The sequence below is a fragment of the Ixodes scapularis genome, unplaced genomic scaffold, assembly GCF_016920785.2.
Source record: "Ixodes scapularis isolate PalLabHiFi unplaced genomic scaffold, ASM1692078v2 PGA_scaffold0__279_contigs__length_252992795, whole genome shotgun sequence".
NCBI classification, from domain to species: Eukaryota; Metazoa; Arthropoda; class Arachnida; order Ixodida; family Ixodidae; genus Ixodes; species Ixodes scapularis.
In genome coordinates this window covers 24,943,594-24,962,291 of record NW_024609835.1, presented here as the reverse complement: position 1 = coordinate 24,962,291, position 18,698 = coordinate 24,943,594, and the positions used below count along the sequence as shown (strand labels likewise).

General features: G+C 47.2%; 1 protein-coding gene across 1 annotated transcript in view; it reads left to right on the top strand.

The window, feature by feature from the left end:
- Nucleotides 1–18,698, top strand: part of LOC8031304 (neural cell adhesion molecule 1) — a 305,705-nt gene that overhangs the window by 247,043 nt on the left and 39,964 nt on the right. The window contains exon 4 of the mRNA XM_002405008.5: nucleotides 1,312–1,515. Within this exon, the coding sequence (XP_002405052.3) occupies nucleotides 1,312–1,515 (204 nt within the window). The remainder of the gene's footprint in view (nucleotides 1–1,311; nucleotides 1,516–18,698) is intronic.

Genomic DNA, 18,698 nt, shown 5'->3' with positions numbered 1-18,698 from the left:
CCCTCGGAACCCTCGGAACCTTCACGAGGGAAACCTTCGTGATGTAATTATGGGAAACTTCCCATAATGTAACGCGTGGTTATGCCGACGGCGACGGCGATGCCGCTGAAGCCGGAAACGGGCGCCAAAGAGCTGCGCTCTAAAAGAAAAAGGCTTAACTGCTGTGGAAACGCAGCGATGCCGCCCGTCTTCAAACAATAGGAAACCTATGAATTGAAGACCGGTGGCTTCGCTGCATTTCCATATAAGTTAAGGCTCTTTTTTTTTTTTTTTTTTTTGCTTTCTCCTTGGGTCAATTTGCTCTTTGCAAATTTTGCAAAAAAAAAAAAAAAATGCACCAACTGTGGGCAACTTCCACAAAATCGTAGCGCGATAGTTGAAGATACCGAATTTCGCGGTCGATTTATAGAGCCTCGCCACTATTTGAGACACCCGGTGAAGTGGACCCGTGGTTACAACAAATGACGTCACAGAAGCCTGAGTGTCCTGCTGGCGGATGTGGCGATACTGGCGTTTAGTTGTAGAAATACTGGCATAAAGCCAGTATTTCCATGAACTGCCAACAGGAAAGCGTCCTGGAGCAGAACAGGCGTCTGCCACATCCACAACCGTTGCAAGGACGCCGCCAAGATCGCGACCGGAGACAGCGTGAAACATTTATGACGTCACCGGACGGAAATCGAGGGACATTTTTGGACGCGGTAAAAACACGAGTCGGAGACGCGTTCCAGATACCATGGTTGAATGGCAGCGACGCCCTATGCGGAACGCAAGCTCGTGTGCATCTTTTGCAGGTGCTGTGATGAAGTCGGAACGCCGAGCTTTGGTTGGCTCTGATTGAAGTATAATGGGTAGACCTCAAGGCGGCCTGTTTTGAGTTCTACCAAGAGCTCCTAGATGACAGAGCCGTAGTGCTGAATGAGATGGCGTCATCAGCGAAGGCAAGCGCTGGGCGCAGATTCGACACGACGATTGCGCCGACGTTCAGCTCAAGCTTGAATCGAAGACGAGCGCTGACGCAGCACCCGTTTCCAATTTGTGTCCAGCGTTGACCTTCGCGTGTGACGCGAAACTATTATCACTACAGCTTTTCGTGCTTGGCGGTGTTGGGTCTACCCACTATTTATCAATCAGAGCCAGTCACAACTCAATGTTCTGACGTCACCCCACTTCCGCAGAAGAAGCAGATGAACTGGGGCTCAGCACAGTGTATATAAAGTATGAGTATAATTGACCTCCTCGAGCAACTTTCTTTCATGATTAGGAATACAAATTTTTAATCATCGCGGCCATTGTTTTTTCTTCCTGCAGGCATTCCGGCCCCTACGGTGAGCTGGTGGCGCGAGAGCGTGCTCCTGGAAGGCAGCGTGTCCGAGCCGCGCCCCGGCGTGCGTCGCAATGCCCTGGGGCCCTTCGTGCTTCGGCGCCAGGACCTGATGGCCGTGCTCGCGTGCCAGACTTCCAACTCGAACCTCACCGCACCACTCAGCACCTCCGTCACCTTAGACATGAACTGTGAGTTTCGGAGTTCAGACTGGTGTGCCCGGCAGTCTCACATCGGAATGCGTCATTTCGGTGTCTCAGAATAGAGATGACGGATTCAATCAAATTTATGACGACTGTCACCTTGGGCATGAAATGTGAATGCAGAAGTGCAGCTCTGTATGCCGGGCAAGTGGAACACTTGGATGCATTCAGGATTGTGACGGCCATCACCTTAGACATGAACTGAGCGCAGAAATTCAGCCCTGTATACCAGGCAACTATCACAACTCAATGTGTAAATTAAGTATCTCACTGCACAGGAAACTGCTGCAATCAAGGTACTGAAGATCGTCACATAAGACAAGATCCGTGACTGCAGAGGTGCAGCATTATATACCAGGCGGTCTCACATTCGAATGGGTCAAATTAGTCTCACATCCTATAAAAAAAAAACGTATTCAGTCAAGAAGATGAAGGCCTTTATCACCTTAGATACGAATTGTGAGTACATTCAGCCCTGTATATCATGCAGTTTCACATTAGAATGCGTTGAATAAGCCTTCCCCACTGTATTAAAAACTAATTTAAATAAAAAGATGAAGACCTTCCCTTAAACATGAACTGTGAGTGCAAAAGTGCAGCCCGGTGTGCCCGGCATTATCTCATTTCAATGTCTCAGATAAGTTCCCAATTCACAGAAAACTAATCTAATCAGAGAAATGAAGCCCAGAAGAAACAGATAATTACGCCACGCTCTTAGAAGTTTTTGCATGTACTGCGTCGGTTAAATAAATCCGTAAAAATGAATTTCCCACAATTTGACACTCCAATTCACTGCACTGAAACAAATCTGAGGACTGCTATCCCATTCCAATAAATATTTAGACCTAGGCATAAACTTTGTAGTGTTACACTGAGCACGGAGGTTTACGTGATGACGTTATCGAGACCTTATTTTTACGTTTACACATATTTTCTGCTTCTTCCCTCTCATGCTACGTCCGGAAATTGCAGTAATTAAAATAGTATGTAATGCTATGCGGGATTTTATCTGTTAACACACATCTAGACACCATTAGTTTTTCGAAAATATCAAAAACAAAACATGCGTCATTAAAAAATTGCGATTAAACACCAAATATTACCTTATAATTTATATCTAAGTTAGCCTGTTTTATTTTGGAGAGAAAGAACGATGTTCTGGGCCATTTCAATACTCAATTAAAGAAACACAAAGTAGAGATATGAGAGTTATATTGTTCCTCGCGTTCTCATTTTTATCTAATGCCATCTCTGTAATAAACAAATTTAATTACATTATTATTTATTTGAACATTTATTTTTGTCTCATAATTTAACCCTATCAGCCATAGGCGACAAGTCGTGAAATTATTACATGTCTTAAAATGAAAAATACTGCAAGGTGGCTCAGTTGCAATCACAGAGAGTTCTGCACTAATTGCCGCAATGGAATACGCTAGGCAGCCAGTTCCCACTCAACACCTGCATAGTCACTTCAGACTTGAGAGTGGCATTGGTGTTCTTCATTACCAGAAGTTTGTTCTTTCATGCCTGACAGTTGAACTCGTTGTCCTTGTTGTTGTAGCTGTGCGCATCAGGTGCACTGGAAGGCTATTAGAATGTAGAGTCCAGGCACAGGCGGAGTTAAAGGAGGGGGGGGGGGGGGGGGGGGGGGCCGAGGGGAGGCTCAGAGGGTGACCAACCCTTCGCGTGTTTTTTTTTTTTTCGTAAAAAAAGGTCACACGTCTAAATATGTTTTAGGAGGAAATGCCTTGTTCATCAAGAAATCGCAACTTTTTTTATCTGCGACTACCCATTCGTCCATGACGTTAAATCTATTCGTGACAAGCATCTCTGCTCACGGGAGTCGTCGATTTTCTTAGGTCTGCGATTCTGAATTAAGATTGTGCCGTGTGTCCTGCTTCGCCCTACTTATATCGGTGTAAGGAATGTGGGAAGTCCAAGTGTGCCTGTTGCGGGATTGCGCAGATCAATTCTGCCACTCTCACCTGCACTACCTCAACCTAAACTACTCACCTCCAATACCAATATGCCTCGTGAATTTTTTTTATAGATAGCTACTAACGAAATAATTAACTTTGGCATAAGAAACCAGTTTCGGGAGAATATTTGGTCGGGTCTTTGTTTAGCGCGGACCTTAAAAAAAGCATATATTCAAATTACAATGACCAGATTATTGCACGCCATCATAAGTTTTGAGAAAAATGTCTATTGTTTATTTATTCTTTCTTCAGCAAAAACCCACAATGCCTTCTTGGGCATTATTGAGTATAAAGCAGTGTGCCTTTTAGGCAGAATGCTTTATACGACATGTCCGCACTTTTCTGGCGTGCCCCGTTCGACTGTAACTACTTCAACCTCGATAAGGTCAGTACAAAAAGTAAGTAGTACATTTGAAACAGGTTGTGTATAAATAATTTTATTAAAAAAAACACTAAAAAAGTATGCGCTTTGAGTGTAATTGTGCACTTTTATCGAGGAAAAACACGCACGCAATGTATAGTTTGAGTTTACAGCACTAATACTTGGGAAATCTGAAGTATACTTTCAATATTATGAAAAGTAGGGAGCGCAAAATGGAGTCAGACAGAAGTAAGGAACGCCCAATGCAAGACCGTCCTGTCCTGTGTTTTTCTTGTCTTAGTCCCCGTCCTTGAGCGCCTGTTGAATTTTCATCTTATTTAACGTATACGACTCGACCCAATTCTCTACTTTGTTATCATTTTAATGTGTTTTTTTTTTACACATCCTCGGTTTAATTGGCGCGCTGCACGCGTATGCCAAGCGAAAGTTCGTCTGTTTCTTCCGCAGGTGTAGCGGTAACGTCAGAAGGCCGGGCTCTGATTGGCTCGATTGGAAGGATATTGGGTAGAGCTTAAGGCAGCTAGCATTGAGGTCTAACCTCTATCCTTCCAATCAAAGCCAATGAGAGCTCGGCATTCTAACGTCACCGCAACACCTGCGGAAGAAACAGACGAATTTGCGTTCCGCATAAGAACACGACGGTAGCCATGGACGCAGTCCAGTCTATAATTTATTACATGCAGTGAAAATCTAATATGCTATTAAAGTTACCGGCATTCTAAGAAACACAGGGTGTGCCGAGTACTTGACATTTTAATATTGCTCCGAAAACAATTAAGTTGCGATGAATCGTGAAAATAATAAGTCACGGCCTACGTTTTTTTTTTCAGTTTTCAGTGATCAGGGTAGACACTTGAAATATATAGTTCAAGAGCAATCTTCAAAATATACGTATTATTTTTTTTTTATGTGAACGATTAGCATACTTTTAGTTTAATGCTTTTTGGAAAGGCTAACGGAGGTTTGTGACTGATGCCAGTTAGCCCGATCGGAACGCAGTTAGAACCTTCTCGCCTCCGTCACCAAGCGAGCTCTTTCCTCCGTCTCCCCGCCTCCGCAGCTGCCGATATTTTGGGCGTCGAGTAAACCGGTTCCCTTGGCGTCGACCTGAAATTTCAAGCACGCGGCGCATTAGTGAATTGCCGGCGTCTGGCAAATCTGGAATCGATTGCTAAGGCAGCTGTATTCCGCTTCACCTTTTGATGGACCTCAACCGAGGCTACGAGCCAATCCAAAGCCGTATGCGTGTACGGTGAGCTTCAGGAAGGGGCGCAGTTACGCGCTGGACTCGAAGCCACGTGACATTTTTCACGGTGCTCGATTGGCTGTTATGGATCAAAACGTCCGCTGCGGTCCATTGTAAGTTGAGACGGAGCATAGCTAGTTTCGCATGAAATTTCGCTTGAAAACGGACCGACGCTCCGTTGGGCCACGGGCGTTTCCAGCCTATAGAAGTATGCCGTAGAGCACTGCACGGGCCGGAATTTCTAGGCCCGGCCCGACCCGGCCCGGTAGAGACACGGCCCGGGCCCGGCCCGAGCCCGACAGAATTTTAAATTTCTAGGCCCGGCCCGACCCGGCCCGAAAGAGACACGGCCCGGGCCCGGCCCGAGCCCGACAGAATTGTTAATTTCAAGGCCCCGCCCGACCCGGCCCGATGGCTGTAGCCCGAAGCAACCCATTTCCGTTTGAACCCGTCTTGTTTCGACCCACTCCCGAAACGAGCTCCCCATTTGAACCCGTCCTGTTTCGACCCATTCTTTAAACACCCTTCCCATATGAACCCCTCGCGTTTCGACCAGTTCCCTAAACGCCCTTCTCGTTTGAATTTGTCCTGTTTCGACCCATTCCCTAAACGCCCTTCTTATTTGAACCAGTTTCCGAAACACCCTTTGCGTTTGACCGTGTCTCGTTTCAACCTACTTTTATAAGGCCCTGCACATCGCAACCTCTTCGCAAAAAGTCTCCATCGTTCTAAGCCTGGTATGCGCACCTTTTCTGTTTAAGAATACGTTCTGAAGTAGCTTTACATGTCAACGCGTTCTTAAAATATACAACCCTTTCAGGCAAGCTTAAGTTTAATATATTCCTAGTTAACCCCTTAAAACGTTTGTTTCAAGATGGTTCCCAAAACGTGCAAGCGCGGAACGGACTTTGTACACTGCGCGACACTGATACCGCGAACAGGACGTTGGCTCTTTTTTTCGAATTTTACTTCGAAATGGTTTTAGTAGGCACCAAAGTATACCGCTTAGGTCTGTGGCCCAGATGAGCACTTCTAAAGACACTAATATTTTTGAAAACAGCGTTTTGATTCTATGAGATAAGCATAAAAACACGACGATCGCTTGTTCGCGCTAATATAGTGTCGCGCTCTGTGCAATAGGGGAGTCTTAGAATAACGTACTTAAGCACTTTGGGCAAGCTAAAATTAGCATCGCCATAGGTTTTACATCGCAACGCTATTTTTACGGTACCCAAAGCGCTTGCGTACGTTTTTCTAAATCTTCCTAATAGTGAACTAGATATTTTTGAGAGCGATGAATCAGACAGGTTGACAAGCATATGACTTGGACTTTATTTTGTTTACAACTTATAACCCAACCCTTGCTCACACGGAAAAAGCTTGAAGGCTTTCTAGCTTCAAAATGTCTTTTAGTTATTATTTTTAACGACGCTGTAGTGAGTTTGCACTTCGCTTTTTTTTTTTGTATTCAATGAACCTAAAAGATTAATGAGCAAACTTATTGCTATCAACAACAATTTATGATTTAGGGCACAAAATTGCCCACGCACGGCTCGGGCCGGCCCGGGCCGGCGCGGCCCGAGAACTTTTTTGTTCAAGCCCGAGCCCGGCCCGGGCCCGAGGAAATACGTGCTACCCGGCCCGAGCCCGGCCCGAGGGCCGGGCCGGGCTCGGGCTTTCGGGCTGGCCCGGGCCCGTGCAGTGCTCTAGTATGCCGGGACCAGAAAGGCTGCCGTGGAAGTAAATACAAGGGTGCGTGGAGCGCAACGTGCCAATCGTAAAATATGTTTATGCTCCCGTAACTCGATAATGTTTGGTCCAAGTGCGCAGTCGTCGTTTCTTGTTTCTAAGCGATGCGATGCACGAAATAGTCCGTGGACGGTTTCGGAAACGGATATGTGAATGGTTCCTTGGCGCCTTATGAAACCCTAAAGCGTCACTCCGATTGCCAATATTAGACGAAGCGTAGCTAAGCGTTCCAGATATTAGTGGTTGATTGGAAACGTCAGAAGGATACGTTTAAAAGCAACGGTGTATTTCCACACTTTGGGAGCTAGGACGAGCGAGATTTCGCTCCCGTGTAGTCAGACTCACGTTTTGCGTCATATTTTGTACGTCATATCCGATGAGTGGCGTCGCCTTTCTTGAAGTGGGAATACCGCAGAATATTTCTCATCAGAATGCAATGTTCGAAGTAGCAAAACAAAATTGCCAATGTATTGTTGAGGGGTGGGGTAAACAGCTTTCCGATATTTTTGCCGCATTTTCTTCTGCAGTGAGGCTATTTGTCGAGTGGGTAACTATTGTGTTTTTGTCTAATCTCTGTGAATACAAAGGCGATCGGAATAATAATAGTTAAAAACAAGTTGGAAATAACTCTTAAATACTGAGCTTTAACTAAACTAGAATGATGAATTCCTATAATTATTCGACTGAAATTTCAAGTCAGCTATTCAAAATTTACTAAACAGAACGTTTCGGGCGTAAAATTAATTTCTCAACACGCTGAACACCTTATAAAAATATAGAGATTGCCTGGAGATATTGGTTATCTAGTTTTAGACAACACAGGATTTACCTTGGAGCCACCCTAATTGAAATGATGGCGCTCCAACAAAACATTGTGTGATGAAGCAGACACCTTGAGTACAGACACTCAAAATTAATTTAATATTCATTGAACGATATAATACTTGATTTATTGAATTTCGGATAACAGCTCTTCTTATGGGTCCGGTATTTCCGGCCCTTACTTATTACTTACTTACTTACTTACATTACTGCAAATAAGGTCATGCTACAAGCTGCAACGTCTCACAAAAAAAAATTGAGATGCTTTTCATTTATTTTGTTATTTTGAAAGCAAGAAAGCTTTTTAATCCCCCTTCTCTTGTCACCCATAACATTTATGTTTCTTTTTTGTTTTGTTTTTTTCAAACAGAGAACGCTTTTTTTATATTTAGAAATTGCTTGGTTTGAGCAATCAGAAACGCAATATCTTCGACACCCTTTTTATTTCCCGCGTCTTGTAGAAGAGTAAAAATTCGTTTGTGGTGAAATAGAAAAAAAAAAAAAAAAGCTTTTTTTGTTTTCTGCTTTCCTGAGTGCGTTAATGCGCTCCATCTTAACAGCACATTGCTAAAGCTGGCACTGCCGGCTCCATTATAGTGAGCTTTAATTACAGTCCGGCTGGTTTCCCCATGGCTCGAGTTATGCCGGCGTTCATTTATGTAATCACTACTGCGTAATGTGCGTTAAAAGCACCCACGATGAACGGTCATGCTGGCTAAGTTACCTCTTCACACAGGAGGCGAAGGTCATCTCATTTTATGACCAACCATTCTGCGTGCTATTGAAACTTTCTTACAACACATTTTTTGCATATATTATTGGGTTAATTGTTTCCTCGACTCATTACTTACCTTTAGAAACCCCGGTTAATTTTTAATGAGGTGGATATATATGCAATTTAAAGTAAGAACACGAATAATGTATGCTGCATTAAAATATAAAAACAAGGAACATCCTCTAAAGCATGTGTCCTAAGAAAAAAAAGACGGCTCTCTATGCACCTAGTTGCTTATTTGCAAGAATTGCTGTCGTTAAGAGCGGTAAATTTTTTTTTTGCATGATAGAGGATTATTTTATACTTGGAATGACTGTATATTGTTTAGATTAGACCATTTGAAGTACAGCGTTTTTTGTTTTAGAAAAAAAAAAACTTATTCAGCCCCGCATAACAAATTTTAAAAAATTACCGTACGTCAATGTTTTACCTGAATCTTGCGCAGTTAGATGTGATAGAATAAAAAAACTTAAGAAATAGCATTATTTAACTGTGATTCCAAAAACTACAGCTGAAAAATACCAACAAAAACAATCAGTCGATGGAGTCTGGGTGTACGTACTAGCGAATAGGAGCTGCTGCCGGTTACGTGGTTTTTGTTTACCAAGTAAAGATTAAAAAAAAACCAAAAAAAACTTACGACTCTTATTTAGTTAATGTTATTAGTTAACGCTATATTCTGAAACAGTCGCGTTTTATCCCAGCCACCGGTGCTACATTCATTCGTACAGACTTCCAGCGTTTGGCAATGGTGAGTTTAAGTTTACAGTGAGACAGCCGCAGTTCGCGTCTCTCGGCACACGCAGCGTAAAGTGCTGTACACATCGTTCACTCAGACGCTGCTTGTCTGAACCAAGACACCGAAGGCACTTATACGATTCGATGAGCCAGTGAGATCCACACGATAATTACGACTAGTCCAAGTGCGGAATGAAATAAAAGTAGCAGACGGTGCTCTCTACGTATACGCCAGTCCACTTGACAGCTCGCTTTCGTGTTTTTTGAGGACCAATAGAAACGAAATGCGCTGGTCGGTGAAAATTCCTACTAGAGGTCAATGCGAGGTTTTGCAAACAAGTCTGCACTTGCCCGCACCAAGTGGGGGCTTTACGGCTGCGCAGAAACGAGATTCGCTTTGAGTGATACGTCTGCGCGTGCGCCGTGTGTTGATCTACAGCCAATGACAGAGTAAAAAGGTGAGGCCGTTGTAAGCCCCCAATCGTCTTAATAATGCTACGCAGCCAGTTAAATTGCGTCATTAGTCAGTAAAATAGCCATATGAAATGAAATGCAAAAAAGACGAGCGCATGACAAGTTACGTTTCCTCGTTCCTTAAGCTGTAAGTTACTATACCAAAATTGATCCAAAGCGTCTAAACGAAAGGCATATGTCGTTGAGCATAAGAACCTACAGATACTCTTCCTAAGCTGCTGGACGATTGATTGCTCGGGTCGCCCACACACATAAAGGAATATGAATGCAAAAACTAACGTTACTTTATTATCAGGATGTTTCCCTGCAATAAGGAAAGCGGTGGGCATCCCCCAACAAGACTAGCTTTAAAACGGCAAACACGGTATTTTTTTTTATGAAGTTTTAGTAGATCGTTCAGATAACTTCGATAATAATACTAAATAAAACTCCGGCGCCTTATCGCATGCATCGTGTGCCAGTGATGTGCCAAACACTGTAAACGACTTATTTTTCGCGGGCTCAATATTTCGCGGTTTTGGTGAAAGCTGAAGGTTTAAAATAATTCGCGGGTTATAATTTTCGCGATGTGGTGGGGTCTCGATATAGATTCCAACGTGTTTACATATTACCGGAATTGTTCGCGGGACCTATTTTTCGCGAATTGTAGGCGATTCGCGAAATTCGCGACAATGAGGTTGCTTACGGTAGTCAACAAAAGTATTTAAGCTTATACACAAATACCCATCTGAAAATGTATCGAGAGTAGTATCCAAGTTACTCTTTTCTACGATTTACCCTGAGTCGAGTATAAATACTTTCCAAAATCAATTGAATTGGTTTCGTAGATACTTGGCAAGTATGTAAGCAGCCAGTAATATAAAAATTAAGAAAAATAAAATCAAAAGGGTGTGCTTTACTTGCAATATCTCTGCTGAAAAGCACATTCTGTCGTGATCTTTACGACTTTCAAAAGGCACTTTAACTGCTCAGAATCAATGGGTGCCGCAAGGATTTTAGTTAAAAAGGAGGCTTACGTATTGTACATATGACACCGACCGTGATTTCATTTGACGGCAGGCTCAGCTCATGAGGCATTCGGTCAGATGTTCGCAATATGCCTTGTCGTGATTCGGGAACCTCGCCATGTGGTCTGGCATTGCATATCCGTAACAGCGGAACTAAAAGATCCGGCAGCTAGACTTCTTGATGATTAAGCGAGTGAACGACAAAGTTCCACGTTGAGGGGAAACATCGGCATGAGGACAGCATGCTCTTTCGCTGATCAACAACCAAGAACGAGCTGAGGTCGAGAAAGAACACCTATACCTTCTAATTGTTAGTAAATAGATAATTATATGTACATATATATATATATATATATATATATATATATATATATATATATATATATAAGCACCAATGCTCGGTTCTGAGCAGTTGTTTTTCTCCTTTCCCCAATTATTACTATTTTTTCGCCGCCGTGTCAAAGTGGCGAGCTTCCAGCTTTTACTGCAACCTTAGGACATAATGAAGAGCGGTCCCCGCTAGGAACGTCGTCTAATAAATACGTTATAAAGCAATTAACTCATTTTTACAATATCTCTTTCTTTCTCTCTGTATATATATATATCAACGAACATACGCAGATGAATGAACCGTACTTAATCCAATGGATCAAAGAGTAAAAGTTTTGCGAACCCGCCGGAAGTTAAAATTGTATATATATATATATATATATATATATATATATATATATATATATATATATATATATATATATATATATATATATATATATATATGTGTGTGTGTGTGTGTGTGTGTGTTAGAAAGGTTAACAGGGGAAACACAGGTACAGGTGACAAACGAGTGTCCGCCAAACCACTAGCAAACCCAATTCCGCTTGCCCTCCTCCGCATCAAATGAATCCATTCTTGACCAATCGAGGTCGATTACAGATTGAAAATCCACCAGATTAGAAGTAACTGGCTCTATCTGACAGAAAAAATGAGTTCGAGGGTTTTGTGAACCAAAAAAAAAAATGCGTATTGGGAAGCAGCTGAGAGAACCTGTTTTTTAAGCGAGCTTGGGAGCGAACGTTAAGCCCCAATAATCACCCAAGGGTCTTTGGGGAAGCTCAATCTAGGTCACTTCTGCTATAAAGTCAGCAGGATCGACCTTCATTGGCCGAGGGAGTGTCTGCGCTCGCTTAAAAAATCTGCTCGCGCGTTTCTAGAGCAGAACCTCCTGATCCGGCGATTTCCCAAAATGGTCCAATGTGACCGTACCCAGCGTGTGCGTGTGAACCCTCCGCTGACGGAACCACTCTATTTTCAGACACGAGCGATAAAATCCGGATGTCGCCACCAGAACTTTGCTAGCTCCAAGCGTGACGTACCATTCGAAGAGAACTTAAAAAAAAAAAAGAAATTGAAAGAAAAGCGAACAAGACGACACATTGTGGCGGGCGTACTAGGGAAATACATTTGGTCTTTTGTTGGAATTTGGAGACTGAGTTTTGTTCATGCCTTGTTTTCTGTTCTTTGTTCGGTTGCTTGACTTCAAGCTGGAAATCGGTTCAGATTTGCCCTAAAGATCTGAGGACCGCTAGTTTCGTAAAGTGTTCCGCTGACAATTTGTTTTTTTAAATGTAAAATGGGGGGGGGGGGGGGGGGGGATATTGACGATACTAAGTACAAGATATTTGAAATCGTTAGATATAGTAGAAAATACTCTAAACAAAATGTATTTGTAATATACCGAAATCACTGTCAAAAGTATTTGAAATACAGTATTTTGAGTGGAGTATTTATTAATTTTTGTCGCTATAGGGCATCGCCATCTGAGTTGTCAGAACAATCTGCTAAACGTATATTTTCGCATGTTACTTCTTTAGGTAGCTCGCTGCATGACAATGCTGCTTGTTTTCAAGCAAAGTCAAATTAGTGAAGACTTGTACCCTACTAATGTTAACACATTAGTCAGCAAAACGTTCTTTGTTTTTTATTAACTGCAGAAATCCCGACCGACGTAGTTGCGGCATACTGATCAAATGCGTAAAATAACTTACAAAAAACAAAAAAACATTGCCTGATTTTTTTTTTTTTTTGCGTTAAAAAAAATAGGGATATTGCCGCGCGCAAGGCTGAGAAAGCAACGCTCGGTTACGGTCCTCCAGAAAGTTCCCGTTTATTCATGTACCGCACGTAACTTCTATCATTTATCCCTGCTTTTGTTTTCTAGAAAGTGCGTGTTCATTCTCGCCCCGATCACGCGACGCTCGAACCGCTTTCGCCGAATCTTCGGGATAGCGGCGCACTTTAGATAAGAGGTCGCCCGCGACCTTGTCGAGTCAGTCTCGCCCCAGCGCTCGATTCTGCTGACACGCCGACTTCGACGCCCGCGACGCTCTGCTTTCTTCTGTTTCCTTCTTTATTTTTGGCACAAGTTCGCCACATTAAACGTTTATTTATTTCTGTTTATTTCTTGTTTATTGGTCACGACTCACCACCCGTGACATTCTGGTGGAGGTGCGGGGTACCGCATGCCCGTGCAGCGTTCCCCTCCCAGGACCCGCAGTGCAAGCCCGACTCCAAGCTCGCTGAGAAGACCACTCAGCGCGGAACCTGAAACTCGGACCAGCCGCCGCACCAAGGGAGAGGATCCGGAGTACGGTTTGCTCCTGGATAAACCCAAGCCGAAGAAGACGACGATGGACAACCAGTCGCAGGCCCCCGCCGCTCCTGCCGTCGTCTACCTACCCGTCGCTCCTCGGACACCGGCTCCGTTCCACGGCGAACTCCACGAAGACGTTGAAGATTGGATCGACCAATTCGAACGCGTCGCCCGCCACAATAGCTGGACCAACGAGCAACGGCTGCAAAACGTGTATTTCTCGCTCGAGGGGACTGCCAAAAGCTGGTACGAAAATCACGAGTCTTCATTGACATCCTGGGACATTTTCAAGAGCCAGCTGAAGACGACATTTGTCAACCAGCACCGCCGAGAGAGGGCCGAAGACTTACTGCGTACCAGGACTCAAGGCCCCAACGAGAGCATCACCGGCTTCGTGGAGGATGTTCTCCGCCTAAGCGCCCGCGCCGATCCTCAGGCTACCGAGGAGAAGAAGCTGCACCACCTGATGAGGGGTGTGAAAAGCGAGATTTTCGGCGGTCTCATCCGGAATCCCCCAACAACAGTCGACGAGTTCATCACGGAGGCGACAAATATGGAACGGGCCTTGCTAGCCCGCGCCAGACACTACCAACGACACCCTGGCGTAACTACTCTAGCGACATCTGGATCCGACCTGGGCACCACCCTCCCCGACATCCGTGACCTTATCCGTGAAGCCGTCCGGGAGGAGTTGAAGAAGTTGCTACCTGCTGCCACAAGCCTGGATACGCCCTCAGTCGCCGAGATTGTCCGGGAAGAACTTCAGCAGGCGCTGCAGCCAGACGTTCTAGCCAGCGCCGCTCCTGAACCACCGAAGCTGAGCTACGCCGCAGCTACCCGACGACCACCGCCCCCTGCTCACCCGTATACGGCGCCACCTCGACGTGAACCTCTAGCGCCGCAGTATTCACGACGCCATGAGGATCGGGCGTACGTCCGCCCAGAACAAGCTGCTCCACGAAAGACCGACGTGTGGAGGACGGCCGATCGACGCCCGTTGTGCTACCACTGCGGGGAGGCCGACCATATCTACCGTCGTTGTCCCTACCGGCAAATGGGCCTGCGTGGGTTCCACCCGAACGACCCACGCCCGAGGTACGGCGAACGCCCTCACGACATCGAGGAGTACCTCCGACGTTCCCCCTCCCCAGTGTCGTCACTCCGCCGTGAACCCCGCTCCCCATCGCCACGACGTTCACCCTCCCCAGCACCACGATCCCGCCGAGAGAGCCTGTCTCCCCTGCGTCGTCGGGAAAACTGAGTGCGGCAACGCCTGGAGGTGACGTTGCCGAAAACGACGGAAGCAAACAGCCTCCAAGAACGCCGGAGCGCTCCCACTCTCTCAACGCCCCGCATTGCACCGACGCGCCTGCAACGGTGTCCAACAACCTAAACGTTGTTATCGATGGCCAAAACGCATCGGCACTCGTTGACACCGGGGCAGACTACTCAGTATTGAGTGGGAGGCTCTCTCGCCACCTTCGAAAAGTCACGACGCCGTGGGATGGACCGCAGATACGAACCGCCGGAGGACACCTCATCACGCCTGTCGGAAGGTGCACCGCTCGCGTCGAAATTCACGGCGAGACGTGTCCTGTGAAATTCGTCATTCTACAAGACTGTTCCAGAGACGTCATTCTCGGCATGGACTTTTTGTGTGAATACGGCGCCGTCATCGACCTTGGAGAAAACAGATTGACGCTGCGGACACCTGTTCCGCCTTCAGAGAAACTCCAAACTGCGTCAGCCGCCGTCCGAGTCGCTGCCGACCACGTGAATCTGCCGCCGCGATCAAGTGTTGTCGTACCTGTCGTGACCGATGCAGCTACCCGTAGCGAAGTTCTTCTGGAAGGTAACCTCCAGTTGCTCCTGGGAAGAGGAATAGGCGTCGCACGAGGAGTAGCTGAACTTCAGGATGGCCGCACTGTGGTCCTCGTGACGAACTTCCGGAATGAAACGCAACACCTCACGAAAGGTGCAGCCGTTGGCCATGTCGAGGATCTCCGAAACTCCGCCGAAATCGCCGCCATTACTGATGAATCCTCGCCACCTCAGCAAGACGGTACGTCGCCAGCGCAACTCGACATCGACCCTAAGCTTCCGGACCCAAAACGACGGCAGCTGACGAACCTCCTCGCCGAATACCGTGACTGCTTTGCGACGTCGTCGAAGGTGCGCCAAACAGCCGTTGCGAAGCACCGCATCATTACCGAGGACGACGCGCGCCCTGTGCATCGATCACCGTACAGAGTCTCCGTTAAAGAAAGGGAGGTGATCCAGGAGCAAGTTCAAGAGATGCTGAACGACGACATAATCCAGCCATCAAGCAGTCCGTGGGCCTCTCCAGTCGTACTAGTTAAGAAGAAGGACGGAACGCTTCGGTTCTGCGTGGACTACCGGCAGCTGAACGCGGTGACGAAGAAAGACGTCTACCCACTCCCCCGAATCGACGACACGTTAGACCGGCTGCGCCACTCTCGATACTTCTCATCGATGGACCTGAAGAGCGGCTACTGGCAGATCGAAGTCGACGAACGGGACCGAGAGAAGACAGCTTTCGTCACGCCAGATGGGCTGTACGAGTTCAAGGTAATGCCCTTCGGACTATGTACGGCGCCAGCAACTTTCCAGCGTGTTATGGACACCGTACTGGCAGTACTGAAGTGGCAGAGCTGTCTGGTCTACCTCGATGACGTCGTGGTGTTTTCCAGCGACTTCGACGAGCACTTGCGACGACTCCGAGCTGTTCTTCAAGCCATACGGACCGCTGGACTCACCCTCAAGCCGTCAAAGTGTCGGTTCGCCTATGACGAACTGAAGTTTCTAGGTCACGTGGTTAGCAACAAAGGCGTGCGCCCAGACCCTGAGAAGACTCGCGCCGTCGCGTCATTTCCAGTGCCGACAGACAAAAAGGCCGTGCGAAGATTCCTCGGACTTTGCGCCTACTATCGTCGCTTCGTTCGGGATTTCGCACGGATTTCCGCACCGCTCACAAACCTCACGAAGGACGCCGAGAGGTTCGAATGGGCCGAGGAACAGCAGCAGGCATTCGACGAGCTGAAGCGACGACTCCAGACGCCTCCGGTTCTTGGACATTTCGATCAGGATGCGGACACCGAGATTCACACTGACGCAAGTAACGCAGGACTTGGCGCGGTACTAGTTCAAGTACAAGAAGGCACGGAACGAGTCATCGCCTACGCAAGTCGGACACTGTCCAAGGCAGAGAGAAATTACTCCACGACTGAGAAAGAATGCCTTGCGGTCGTCTGGGCAATCACGAAGTTTCGTCCGTACTTGTACGGAAGCCCGTTCCGCGTAGTCACGGACCACCACTCGCTCTGCTGGCTTGCGAACCTCAAGGACCCGTCAGGACGCCTCGCTCGATGGAGCCTCCGGCTACAAGAGTTCAACATGACTGTGGTTTACAAGTCAGGACACAAGCACAGCGACGCTGACTGCCTGTCCAGGGCCCCTGTCGAAACACCTTCCGGCAGCAGCGACGACGATGCTGACGAGTGCTTTCTAGGGGCAGTGAACACCGATGACATGGCACGACGTCAACGAGACGATCCGGAGCTGCGAGCCTTAATCGAGCGCCTGGAAGGGCGCGGCGGTACCGTACCCCGTGTTTTCTCACGAGCCGTGCCGACCTTCACCATTCGGCAAGGTGTACTCTACAAAGAGAACTTCGGGAACAACAACTCGCCGTGGCTGCTGGTAATACCGACCGACCTTCGAGGGGAGATCTTTCAAGCATGTCACGACGACCCGACGTCCGGACACCTCGGATACAGCCGGACACTGGCCCGTATTCGTGAAAAGTATTACTGGCCCAAGCTCCCCAAGACCGTCCACCTGTACACACGATCATGCCACGAGTGCCAGCGACGCAAGAAACCTCCGACGAGGCCGGCCGGACTTCTGCAGCCTATTTCTCCTCCAACTGCACCCTTCCAGCAGATCGGAATGGATCTACTTGGTCCTTTTCCGCCTTCGACGTCGGGGAACCGCTGGATCATCGTCGCCACAGATTATCTCACGCGGTACGCCGAAACGAAAGCTCTTCCTTCGGGGACTGCTGTGGAAGTTGCCAAGTTTTTCATTGAGTCCATCGTCCTCCGGCACGGCGCTCCAGAAGTTCTGATTACAGATCGCGGATCATCGTTCATGGCACAACTGACCCAAGAAATCCTCCGACTCAGTCACACCAGCCATCGTCGTACAACTGCGTACCACCCGCAGACCAACGGGCTGACGGAGCGACTCAACAAGACAATCGCCGATATGATCTCTATGTACGTCGACGTAGAGCACAAGACGTGGGACGAGGTGCTCCCCTACGTCACGTTCGCCTACAATACGGCGGTTCAAGAGACCACTGGATTCACCCCTTTCCAGCTGGTACATGGTCGGAAGGTAACGACCATGCTGGACGCCATGCTGCCCCATGAGCCATCTGACAACGAGAGCGACGACGCCCAGGCGGTTGCTCAACGCGCCGAAGAAGTTCGCCAGCTCGCCCGACTCCTGATTCAAGACCAGCAACGCGTCGACGCCGGCCGCTACAACCTTCGTCGCAGGGACGTCCACTTCCAGCCCGGAGATAGGGTGTGGGTATGGACGCCCATCCGTCGCCGCGGCCTCAGTGAGAAACTGCTGAAACGGTACTTTGGACCATACAAGGTACTTCGTCGCCTCGGCGAGCTGAACTACGAGGTGATGCCCGACGGAACACGAACATCGTCACGCCGCCCACCACGACCTGAGGTCGTCCACGTCGTGCGCCTGAAGCCGTACTACGCTCGATAGGACTGTGGACCTTTTGTGCTCCAAAAGACTCTTTAGTTTATCGTTCTTTTTTTATTTTGATTTGTTTTACACTGCATCGGGGCGATGCACTTTTAAAGGGGGGAGTAATGCCGCGCGCAAGGCTGAGAAAGCAACGCTCGGTTACGGTCCTCCAGAAAGTTCCCGTTTATTCATGTACCGCACGTAACTTCTATCATTTATCCCTGCTTTTGTTTTCTAGAAAGTGCGTGTTCATTCTCGCCCCGATCACGCGACGCTCGAACCGCTTTCGCCGAATCTTCGGGATAGCGGCGCACTTTAGATAAGAGGTCGCCCGCGACCTTGTCGAGTCAGTCTCGCCCCAGCGCTCGATTCTGCTGACACGCCGACTTCGACGCCCGCGACGCTCTGCTTTCTTCTGTTTCCTTCTTTATTTTTGGCACAAGTTCGCCACATTAAACGTTTATTTATTTCTGTTTATTTCTTGTTTATTGGTCACGACTCACCACCCGTGACAATATGCGGACGGAGTAAAGCAATTTGCGTTCGAAAGCC